We start from the raw sequence: 13124 nt of genomic DNA on the forward strand, positions 1-13124 counted from the left end.
GTTTTGCCACTGACTTCATAAGATAATGGTGAATCTTCTGTAATATTAACTGTTCATCCATCAGTTCAAAATAATCAATTATATGTCATTCATCAAATGAATATATTTTTCAATGACTAAATAACCAATTTCCGTAATTGATATAGAACATTTTGTTGATTACTTATATTTTTAAATTATCAAAAAAACGATCCTGCAACGTTGCAGAGCTGGAAAAAGATACTGCTTCATGCTGATAGACTAGGATAGCAACACCAATGTTAATCAAATAATGGTATTATAGCGTGGACCTGTCCCCATAGGTACATTGTCTCTACTCACTTTGAATAATATGTTGTACTATATTAAACAGAGTGTACTACGGAAGGGGTAACAGCCAAAGACCATAGATTCTAAAAAAATGCAACAAAGAATGTCTAGTAAAATTTTGTTATATTTACCTTAGTTTATGACACATATAGAGTTTTCTATATTTTTGAAAATCGTCAATAACTAGAAAACTATCAGTATAAATATGAATCTAAGGATGGGGTTGGAAAAGGAGGAATTTTTTGATGAAATTCATGTATACTCTGTTCCTTCGTTTGATGTTTTTGAATTCTTTATGAGCGTCCAAATTGTTTAAAATTTGTCTTTTAACTCAGAGGATTAACTTTTTCAACATTGAGTGCACATTAAAAGGCCAAAAACGTGAAACAAACGAACAAATTATATCCTTAGAATAAGATTTTGACTGATAGTTTTCCAGCTACTGACGTTTTTCAAAAATAACCAAAATAGATCACGAAAACTAAGGCCCCCCCTGTGGGGTTGCCCCCTGGGTTGGGGGAGCTTTGAATCGATCATCGTACTCAAGAATGTGTTGAAAACCAGAATTCAACCACAGTATCCATGCTTGTCGTAGGAGGCGACTAAAATGGACCTCAAGGCAACTCCAGAAGTTGCCTTGCCTTCAAACCAACGGGATCTGCCCCATCAGGGCAGTTTCGGAGGGGCAAAAAGGAAAATCCAAGAGACCAGAGATGGGTGAAACTTCAGGCACAAATGTGGGTCAAGAGGCTGAGTCGAGGGTGGCCGGGCGCAGGGCGCCCTAGAGGCAGCTTGGCGTCTTCTCTCTCAGCGGAAGGACCTACAAAAAGGCCAGGAATGGAGCTCACGTAGGTCACGAGTTTGTGGGTGGAGAGGCCAAAACTCACCACTGCTCAAAGAAGGGCGGCCATTTAGGGAAAACTTCTTGGGAGAGGTGAGGCTTTTGACCCTACGAAGTTTCGGAGGAGCAAAAAGAAAAAACCCAAGAGACCAGTGATGGGTGAAAAACCTGACACAAATGTGGGTCCAGAGGCTGAGTCAAGGGTGGCCGGGCGCCCTAGAGGCAACTTGGCCGCCCCTTCCTCAGCCGAAGGACCTACAAAGAAGGCCATGAGTGGAACTCACGTAGGTCACAAGGAGTAATCAGTCTTAAGAGACTGCCAAACATATCACACTGGTTTGCGACAAGGATTACAACCAGGTGATGAATGGAATGTTAGTATGGGGAAAAACTCCAGGTTCTTGTAAAGGACATAGGTATTTGTTTGCCTAACTTGGACACACAATAAGCTTCTGTTGACGTGTGGGGTTCTTTGAACCTTTGAATCCTTGAATCCGTCCCTTCAAAAGTAATAAACTAAAAGGTCAATATGATAAAACTTTACAGGACATTTCTTTGTTGCAAATTTCATGTAGATTCCATGGCAGTTACACCTTTCGCGGGACAAACATGAATGTAAGGTTCTCACTGCTTCAGATAATCGAGAGAAAGTTCAGCGTCTGCTGGAAGCTTTTCGCCAACTTCAATTATCATGCCTGTGGTGGTAATGTCAGTTTTGAACAATTCATCTTCGGCAAGTACGTCATGGAACAAAAAGTCTCTCCTCTCTATCTCGCTAGCTAGCCTGTAAAAAGAAAGACGCATTGAACAAAGAACAAAGACCTTAAACCATTGAACCTTAAAACCTTAGTACATTGATGATTTGGATTCGACCACAATTAACCCCTCTCTATTCAATCATCCTCTTCTTGCCTTTAAGGGATATTTGCCTTGTTAGCTTGGCACTTCCTACGGTGGCCTTTCCTACGAAACAAAATTTAATCGTGGCCTTTCTTACAAAGAACTGCTACCTGTACTCAACTTGTATCTGTTACAGTAATGTAACTGTTACTGTTCTTTGTATGGAGTAGATGGATGGACTCTCGTGTAGTGATACTTCTTAGAAATTAGGCTAAATTATGTTGGCGTATCTTACAAACAATATCTTATTTTCTAAATTACTGTTATGTCAATTTCACGATCAGCAGCAGCCTATATTTTGGGAAATGAACCAGTCGTGATGTTATGATAATATAAATGACGAAAATCAATAAAAGTATGGCTATATATAAATTAATAATAAATAATTATACATGACAAGATAAGGCAGAGCTGTTATTCGTCAAGATAATTTATTGTTTTGGGAATTAATGATAAATTTCCATATTTGAGATGAAAATATTTTGATACTTCATTATAATAATTCTTTACAGTCATCAAACTATTCAACAACGATGTGAAGCTGGAAAAGTAAAGCTTTGTCCAATGACAGATAAGGATAGTTGACAAGGCGCTGGTATTATTAATTTCAAATCAAATCAAAATTTTGAAAAGGTTGATTTTCCTCTTCACAGTACGTACCTACAGTTACTGTGTAGGAACTCCTATAGAACTTTCGAAACTTGAATACCACAAGGTCACCAACATCGCCAACCAAAATTTCAAAGACAAGGTCACCAATACAGAACTTATAAAATACATAAAAAAACCAATCATGACAAGCATAGTGCATTGCCTAAAATTTCAAAAGCATAATAATTATAGTGAGGTCCGCGTTATAACGTCAGTATTTGATGAACATTGGTGTTGCTATTCTTGTCTATCATTCGACAAAGCAGATATCCCTATCCCTTTCTAGCATCACAGCGTTGCCAGATCGTTTTTTGACAATGTAGAGATATAATTAATTGACAAAATATTCAATCTTAAATATGAAAATTCATTATTCAATAATTGAAAAATATATTTTCATGACGAATGAAATATAATTTATTGTTGATCAGTTAATATTTAATCAGATATACCGGCTATATCAGCTATCCTCTATAGAAGGCAGTGGCGAGGCAGAAAATCGGCAACGCTGTTCTCCTATCATTCTCCACTCACATTATAACGTCAACCTCACTATAGCAACTGTATAAGTCCCATTCACAGCCCATCAGATCCGTCTTCATTCGCTTATTAAGCTTACTTCGCTTATTCGTTTATTCGCTTAGTCGATCAAAGCAAAATATGAATTTCACAATAGTTGTTATAGTTGTTGTTAACTCCTGTTGTTATGTTATTTGCTCAGTAAAATGCAGTGTCGAAGAACTGAGTTTGTGTGGATGTTTTTGGTATGTTCACGTTTCAATAAATATGAACAATTGATAACATAATATAGTGTACATGACATACTCACAATTCGGTGTTCGGTAGGTGAGTTGCGTACTGAAAACCATTACTTCCTTCTAGTTTTGTCATTCCCTCTGAAAATTTATAAAAGTGAGAAGTAGAAATAAAGTAGTTAACGTAATAAAAATGATAAAGGTTCAATTATCATAATAAGTTAGTGGAAAACATCATGATCAGCAAATTCAGCAAGACTACTGAACTAAAATCGACTATTAATCCTCTACCTTTTCTCAAGCTGCGTACAGACTTGAGCGCCACGATCACGCGCATTCCACTTCTCATCAGATGATGTTATGCTTATATCTGTATCTTACTGTTTCTGTACAAATGCCATCAGCTAATGTGAAGTAAAATGCGCGTGTTCGTGGCGCATAAGTCTTTACGCAGCAAAAAGTAGAAGATTAGTAGTCGATTTTAGTTCTGCAGTTTTCCCAATGCTGTAGTTTTTGTACTCACCATCGTTCATATTATAAATTCATAACTATTGGAATTTTCACTACACTATTGCAGACTCACTAATATTTTCAATAAGAATTTACACATTTCACTCTACTGATTATTAATGAATTAGTTAAACTTATACTAATCCAAGGTGGAAAATAATGCATTTCAACAAATCAAACACGTTAATTTTGAGCCATGAAGGCCCGAGGCTACCTATGGTTTCTTGCCGCGGCTTAATTAGAACTGGATTTTCCATGCTAATTATGCTCCCCTTCTACCAACGAGACGACGGTCCACGTGGAGACAGAGCATTATTCCGTGGGAACAGGAAAATGCAAGTTTGAAATATTCCCAAATACTCGTGTATATCGCTAACAAAAATACAGTTCTGTGAGAATACCTCAACCTTGAGGGCTGAAATTTTAACTGACTGTCTCCCCGGACGCAAGTTTGCAAATCTTGATGTGAGATAATTAATTTTCAGTGAGAAATAAATTTATCAAGATAGAAATTCACACAGAAAAATCAACTAAATGAACACTAGACTCTGATTGATAATCAACTGAATGAACACTAGAGTCTGATTGATAATCAACTAAATGAACACTAGAGTCTGATTGATAATCAACTAAATGAACACTAGAGTCTGATTTATAATCAACTAAATGAACACTAGAGTCTGATTGATAATCAACTAAATGAACACTAGAGTCTGATTGATAATCAACTAAATGAACACTAGAGTCTGATTGATAATCAACTAAATGAACAATAGAGTCTGATTGATAAAGTCCACACTCTTTTGAATAAACCAATCAATATTTTTTTTCCAATATTATCACCATTACAAAACCATCCTCAAATAGCTGCCAACCTGACAGTATTAGAATGTTAGTTAATTTAGTTGTAAATTTCTATCGTAGCAACTGTTTCGAAAAGGTTCTCTCTCTAGATCATAGTTTTATTAACATATGGTTTCGACATTACAATATAATTAAGAAATTGGTAGAAGAAAACATGCTGAAAGACGAGCTTTAAACCCTTACAAACCAGCCTTAAAGTTGAAATATCACCAAAAGATTCCTTAGTGAGCAACTGTAACCTATAAGGAAGCTACTATATCTTGAGTTTTGTTGCAATTCATCCAATAGTTTTTTAGAAATCGTGATCTGTGAGTGAGTGAGTCAGTGGGATGAGAATTTTATAAGTATAAGTATAGATTAGATACTACGAAAACCAATCCGAGGAGCCCTATTATCAAAATGCCTTCTCTGATTTGTTCTCGTGGTATCCAATTTTGATTAAAATTTGACAGACTTTTGTGCAACCAGGAAATACTGGCATTTTTAAGTATTCATTCAAAAAACTGAATAAAATACTGTAGTCAACCGCACGAGAATAGTCCGGTGTAAATTGGAACAGATGAGTGCAACGTTGCCAAATAAGAGCTGATCAGTGTTGTTCACAGCTGATTATAAATAAAAATTGATTAAACATTTTATAATACACCTGACAATTGGCATCGTCAATGGTTGTGGAAGGGGGAGGGGTGGTGAAAAGGTACTCAGCCGTTCCAATTTTCATCGGACTGTTCCTGTGCTGTTGGCTAAAGTGCATCTTACCATACTTGAGAACAGTATCGTCATTCAAACTTAGATATTTCACTTCCCCTATTTCCAATGTTGATATAAATGATCCACGGTCAGAATAATTTCCATAACTGACTGCAATCCCATCAAAAAAGTATAGGTTTTTCAAAGATATTTCCACAATTCGGTTATAGTCTATTTTAAACCTATTAACAACTCTCCGAATTCTTTCTGTGCTATCATCCTGTTCAAATGAAGAGTAACAAGATCAGATGTTATAATAGTCTCCGATAAGTCATTTGAATAATATGAATCATAAAAAATAATCTTCTTCCATCAATCCCAATCATTACTATCAGAGATCTCAGTTTGTTCATATTATGAGAATACAGCATGCAATATAAAACTAAACCCAAGCGTTCAAAACTACAACAACTGTGAGTCAAAACTACTGGTTTTCAGCCAAAAATGTACACAAGTAAATTCCAAGCGGGTCTGAAAAATTTACTTTTCCGAAAATTGATTACCCTCAGACAAAACTGTTGGTCTCTCCAGAAATATTTTTATGCTCGCGTAAAAAGTGGAACAATGAACAAAAGTGGAAGTCATAAAGTGTTTTCCGGCCTTTCCCAATTCCTTCCAAATATCCCTTACACTCTCTGGTAGAGAAACGACCTCGGCTGTCAAGCAGTGACATTTTCTGGCTTTCCCAATTTCTTTCAAAAATTTCTCACACCCTCATTCCATTTACAAGGGAAAAGAACCTGGAGTCTCTCTCCAGGTTGAAACTTGGATTTACACGGCTTGAAGTATCAAGTACAGTCAAATATCTAGGGCTGACCATTGACTCAAAGCTGACTTGGAACAACCATCTCAACAATACACTGCATAAAGCTAAATGGGCGCTTATGACGACTAGAAGATTTGCAGGCTCCATGTGGGGGATGTGGCCTCTACTGTGGCTGTACTGTGGCAGTAATAAGGCCTCAGGATCACTAGTCTGGTGAACATTTACAGCCACAGCCAACTCACAAGTCTACAAAGGATGCAGAGGCACACTTCTAGTCACTGCAGCTTTCACGAGCAGCCCATCACCAACTCTTCAAGTTGCTCTTGGCTTACTGCCATTGAACATTTTTATTATGGCAGAGGCACGGAAATCAGCCTATTGACTGAAAGTTGCAGGCCAATGGAGAGAAGGCCTGTCTGGAACAGGCCACTGCACAATCACCAAAGCTGTTGCTCACAGCCCTGTGCTTGAAATGACATCAAATGTCATGAGCACGGAGTTGGTTTTCACTAAACCTTTCTCTGTTAAATTCTGCTCTGGAGTGGAAGTCTGAGGAAGGACCCTATCCCTTGATGGAATATCATTCATTCTCGTTTAAAATATTCAATTCAATTTCATTCATCCATGAAATATATTTTTAATGATTTTATATTATATTTTCAGAATTGAGATTGAATATTTCGTGCATATATTATTTTCTACATTGATATGATAAAGTTACGAAGCTACAAATGGATACATCCAACTACTTTGTGGTATTATAGACAAGGATAGCACCACCAATGTTAATCAAAAACTGCCATTATAACGTGGACTCTACTATGGATTAATTCTGAGTATTAAACTAATCAGGGACTGTAGGATTGTATTCATTCCAATGTTAGTTCGAATCCATTGTCAACTGATTGATAGTATCAATCATCAACTATTGGAGAGAGTATCCTTACTCCTGATAGCGTCTCCACATCATATTTTGCGGCGTGAAAATGCACACAATTTCAACGATATCATTTTCCGTACATATTTTCGAATTGCATATTATTCAAAATTACTTATTCCTATCAATCAATTAGTTGACAATGGATTGGTTAACATGTAGGAGGACAGTTTCCCGAGGCAAACTCTGTAGGCTTCATAGTTCAATAACTAACATTGGAATGAATACAATCCTACAGTACCTGATTGCTTTTATACTCAAGAATTGAAGGGATTCCTAGTAAATGGTTAACCGTAGTTGGAAATCCTTACAAACATATTCTATGTAACAGCCTGTTATTATGCTATAAAAGTAAAATTGAAATTCAAGATTAATTTATCTACTATAAAAGTAATTACAAATTGATAAAATTATATTATCAATCACAATATGGCACTATACAACAACTTGTGGGCTGGTAGTGAGTTCGAAGAATACTATGATAAACATTTATGAAAAGGGAAAGGAAAATATAGCTTATTAACTAAGCTGTATAGACTACGGATAAGTAGGTCACATTCCAATCATTACAAACTATAAGTAAAATCAAAGACAGTATAATAGGAAGTTGGGACAAATAATTTTGAATATTTATAACAAATTGTATTCGTGTTTAATATAGGTATTTTGATCTTATTTTATGTGATTCAATTTTTGAATAAATTTGAAATGTACTACCTCATCCCTACATTCCCATACTTCTTGAGACAGCTTATCAATATAAGAATCGACTGATTGAGCCAGCAACCCATCAGTCCTTAGTTCTGGCTTGTATTTATTGATTATTGTGCCCTTTGTCGTAGTTCTGTTGCATCTATGAATAGAAACCAATCAAATTCTTAAATCATTCGATAATCGATTGCAATTCAATGGCAAGTTGATAAATCTGTTATAGTTTGTAAAGAATAAGTTGAGACTTGGCCGTTAATAGCATTTGGTGGAACACAGTTAAGCCGCTCTTCTTGACTTTGAAACCCCTGAGAGGCCAAAATACGTTCTTCGGACCACTTATAATAATTGGAAACATAATTTCAATTACTGTATTTCTGCCAAACTTTCTCACTTTCATCACCCACTCATCTCTCGTGAGAAAAACGTTTCTAGGATGTCGGAAATGTTATGTTTCATGCTCAAAATGTCTCGGCATTGAGAAACATAATTATCAAATTGAAAAAATTGCCATAGGTCGAATAAAAAAAAATTTACTTTTAATCGTTCAACCCTGAAATTCTTTCAGCACTAACTGAAATATCGAGGATGTTATTCTTTTCAGAAAGTCATGACTTTACACGAATTGGCAACTCTGTAATTTCCTCGAATGAAAGGTCGATACTCAACTTATTCTATAGAAATTATAGTTAGTAATATTTGAACAAGTTTAGTTAGTAAAAACATAAAGGAAAGTTATCATAAGAAGATATCCGTTGCTATGGGACGTTTACGTTCCAGTTTTTTTTTCTCAATTTGCTTTGTGTTAACACTTCCTTTTTTCTGCCCAAACAGGTTTTTGTAACTTTTGGGATTATTTTCCATAATAATGATTTTCTGTAATGTTCTTTAGGGTATGATTGTGATTTTCAGTTATCTTGTAATTATTTCCCTAACTAGGGTAATTTTATGCTCTGTACATACTGTAGAAAATATGGTGTGGCGCACTCACACAACTTTCCTTGCCGTTATGAAAATTGATTAACTGACGATAGTGTTCCCGCGCATAAGTCTACTTATAAACTAAGATCTGAGCCAGCTGGTGACAGGACAATAACGCTGGAGACATACGAGGTCTGCTATCTCTTCATAGTGAATCATTTAATAGAATCAACAGTTGCCAACAGTTTGCAATTCGATAAACACATTTTCTCGAATTTCGAGCTTTTTTCAATTTTAGGTGAAAATGTTACTGAACATCACGATTGTAGAGATTCTCATGCTCAATCTTTTCCACTCAAAATTTTTTGTTTAAATTGAATCTGAAGCCTGATAACTGGGAATCTAGAATCAAACTTTGCATAGATGGGGCGGAGCTCCTGAAATTTTTACAGATATGGGACTTGTGGCAGTTGATAGAGCTTATCAATGACTATTCTAGGTATAAATTTAATCAAAATCGTTGGAGCAGTTTTCGAGAAAATCGCGAAAAACCTTGTTTTTGACAACATTTTCCCCATTTTAGCCGCCATCTTGAGTTGTATTTGATCGAAATTGTTCGTGTCGGATCCTTATATTGTAAGGACCTTAAGTTCCTAATTTCAAGTCATTCCGTTAATTGGGAGGTGGGATATTGTGTACACAGACGCACATACACTCATACACACACACACACACACACACCACACACACACACACACACACACACACACACCACACACACACACACACACACACACACACACACAACACACACACACACATATATATATATATATATATATATATATATATATATATATATATATATATATACATACAGACCAATACCCAAAAACCACTTTTTTGAACTCAGGGGACCTTGAAACGTATAGACATTTAGAAATTGGGGTACCTTAATTTTTTTCGGAAAGCAATACTTTCCTTACCTATGGTAATAGGGCAAGGAAAGTAAAAATGGAAAATAAATTGATTTTGATTTAATATTATGCTGTTTTTCCCCTGTTTTCTATGTGTTGTATAACCCTACACAAGGTTGAAAGAAGCAACTGACCAGTTTCAAAGATCAATGGTGAATAAGGAAACATAATGGAATGGACGAATATTGGTTGGTGAATAGAGAGGATGCTTAATCGAAAGATCGATTAATCGAGTGGTCGGTTGATTGCAATTTCGCTTAAAAGAGAGCTCGATTAATGATAGTTTAGGTTGATCAGGAAGTTGGTCTATTGGAAGTTTATACTGAAAGCACAGAAAATCGGTATGTCGGAATCAGATTGGAAGTTGATTGATAGTACTGAGTTTAGTCACCCCGGTATTGAAACGAATAGACAACCCGCTCAACACATGTGTTCCAAGAAGTTGTAAAAGCCCAGTCTCACTTCAATCTCTAGAGACAAACCAACATCCATAGGCCTATAATGTGAATAGTGGAAAGTATCCTTATCATAGTGAATAGTAGTATTCATTTCTCTATGCTCTCTATAACATAATATTGGAGTGGCCGTAGTCGAGTGGATTAGATTCGGCTTTAAAATTCAGAGGCCCGGGCTCAAATCCCGACCCGAGCAAGGTATAATTCTCGGGCCACTCCCGTGTTCAGATGGACATGCTAAATCTTCGGTCCCGGCTACCTAAGAACAGTCATTAAGTCATGTCAGAGGCTCTGAGATTGAAAATGAAAACTTGACACCATACCTAAACCAGGCAGGTTACTCGATATTATTATCATTGCAATCAACACCTTTTTTAGCTGAGAATGAGATAGATCATAGATACCCCACCAGAGCATCACATATAAACAATATACAGACTCCAAGATTAAATAAAACATATTCAACAACTAATATTCAGTACCTGTCACACATAATACTTAGAAACATACCTGACTATCTTAAAACTTTTCAAAATTACAGATCAGGCCAGTATAAGCGACTTGTTGAGAAGTGGTTAATTGTAAGTGACCAGGAAGAGTCTGAACGCGTGCTGCTCTCTGTATATAGGTAGGGAATGTGGAACTTGGTGATCTTGTCTGTGGTCCTTCGAAGTCCAAGTCCCACAGTGCTTATTATTATTATTTTATTTATTTTTTTTTGTAGCCAGTGTAGTTTAATTTTATAGTATTACATGTTTTTGATTGGATTGTCCATCGTCATCACCATCTTTCATTCTAAGTTTGGAAAATTCTTTATAACTTGGTATTTAATTGCATTGCTATAGTGTATCTACCTTTTAGTTTTACTAACTTTTAGTCATTAATTATAACTGGCTGTTTCTGCAGCCAATTATTTGTTTTTCTGCCTATAATATCAACATTTACTCATATCTTTTTTTCAATCTGTATTTTCTCAATTTAGTTTAATATAATATCAATTTTTATAATTTAGTTTATCGATTTTAAATTCAGCGAATTACGCCAGGCCCTCACAAACACAGGCTTTTGCCTACATGTGAGTCTCTCATAACGTAAGGGTATATATAAATGTACTGTAACTGTACTGTATTATTTGTAAATTGTGAGAATAAAATTTGATTTGATTTGATTTGATACACAAAGGATGTATTGGGAACGGTCAGTGCTGACTGGCAGGTCAGCTGTTTACCCTCTTGTCAATATCTGCAGTAGCAGAGGTCTTTGGGTTGGTTGAAAGTATTTAACTTTGGATTTTTGTTTATTAATGAATCAACTATATAAATGAATGAATCGAACTCACAATATTAACATATATTTCTTCCCAAACACTTTTTTCCAATGTGAGCCAATCACAAGATTCAATTTCCCAGCTGGATCAAAAATTTTCTTATACATTCTGAGTGTTGGTTGTAGACTCTTATAGATACGGGTTGGTTTGGTTCTGGAATAGTGAAACAAATTCAGTCAAACAAATTGAGAATCAAGAACAAACTGAGAATGATTGAATATAATAGAATAATTTCCATAATTTCATGTCTTCAGAGTATTCAACAAATTATCAAAAAATATTTCCATTTTTTTTCAAGTGATTTCACAATCCTCTACAACCTAGGAAACATTCAATCATTGGATTTCAATATTTTGAAACATGCTAATCAGCACGTGATGAGTTTCTGTTTCATTTGAATAAGTTTTTCTTTATTCTTGTTTAGCAGCTTTTATCGAATTGTTTTCCAGCTATTTTTCATGTTCTCAATATTCTAAAGCGATAGTTCTCAGAGTTTTTATAGCATAATTAATTAAAAATTTCGGTCTTCTGATTATTCTGATAAATATTATTACCAGGTATGAACTTCAATAGGTTGATATTTTCAACGAAACTTTAATGTTAATACAGATATAATGCCTATACAGATATGAAGGTCACAACACTCAATGGTATCTTCAGATCTTAGAACTGGATGTAGATATTCTGGTATTTTTCAATTACAAAATCAATCAATCAAAGTAGATCAATTAGAAAATTTAAGTCATTCAATCAATTTATCTTTGTTAATTTATCAATCAATCGTGCGATCGAAAATTATCAATCAATAAATCGATTGATGAATGAATAGATAATTTAATTGAATATTCAATCAATCAATCGACCAATCAAGGTTCTTACCTTTTGGGTCTATCGAAATCGTTAATAAGCTCTCGTTTTCCACTCATCCAGGTCTCTGAGAGTTTTTTGGACTTCTTCTCAAGTACACGATACCCTTCTGAAAAAAAAAATTAAAACCTGTTATCAGAGATGTTGTATAGTTCCACGACCAAATAAAGACATGAAAGAAGTGAGAAAGCACAAAACAACGCCGATTTTGGGGGTATCTTTGACGAAATATTGAATTCCTCTCATTGCAAAATTTCTGGACCTCAGCTCAACGAAAACGCAGTAAAACCGCCCATCTTGGGCGTATCTTTGAAGTAATTCTGGAAAGTCCTCTTAAGATGAAATTTTGCTGAACTTTTATATCAAATTAGTCAACTAGTTTCTGAGAAGGCCTAGAAAACGCAGGAAAATCGTTAAAACAGATTTTGAGCGATATTTCAATCCCTTCCAATAAAACAGTTTCATACCTCAGCTGAGCCTGTGTAGATACGCCAAAAATCTGTTTTTTCAACGTTTTTCTGAATTGGCAGAAAAAATGTTCAAATTTGCTACACAGGCTTAGCTGAGGTACACAAATGTTGTATTG

The 13124-nt window shown here is 35.4% G+C and overlaps 1 protein-coding gene across 2 annotated transcripts in view; it reads right to left on the reverse strand.

Annotated features, from left to right (window-relative positions):
* LOC111049369 overlaps nucleotides 1–13124 on the reverse strand; it is a 91523-nt gene that overhangs the window by 38662 nt on the left and 39737 nt on the right. Inside the window, exons 17-22 of one of the 2 annotated variants that reach the window (XM_039442634.1) lie at nucleotides 12551–12647; nucleotides 11684–11824; nucleotides 8001–8136; nucleotides 5590–5800; nucleotides 3531–3597; nucleotides 1779–1934 (exon numbers count right to left, since the gene is read on the reverse strand). In XM_039442634.1, the coding sequence (XP_039298568.1) occupies nucleotides 1779–1934; nucleotides 3531–3597; nucleotides 5590–5800; nucleotides 8001–8136; nucleotides 11684–11824; nucleotides 12551–12647 (808 nt within the window). The remainder of the gene's footprint in view (nucleotides 1–1778; nucleotides 1935–3530; nucleotides 3598–5589; nucleotides 5801–8000; nucleotides 8137–11683; nucleotides 11825–12550; nucleotides 12648–13124) is intronic. The other variant, XM_039442635.1, reaches the window with a different exon arrangement.

Source organism: Nilaparvata lugens, chromosome X (genome assembly GCF_014356525.2).
Source record: "Nilaparvata lugens isolate BPH chromosome X, ASM1435652v1, whole genome shotgun sequence".
Taxonomy (NCBI): domain Eukaryota; kingdom Metazoa; phylum Arthropoda; class Insecta; order Hemiptera; family Delphacidae; genus Nilaparvata; species Nilaparvata lugens.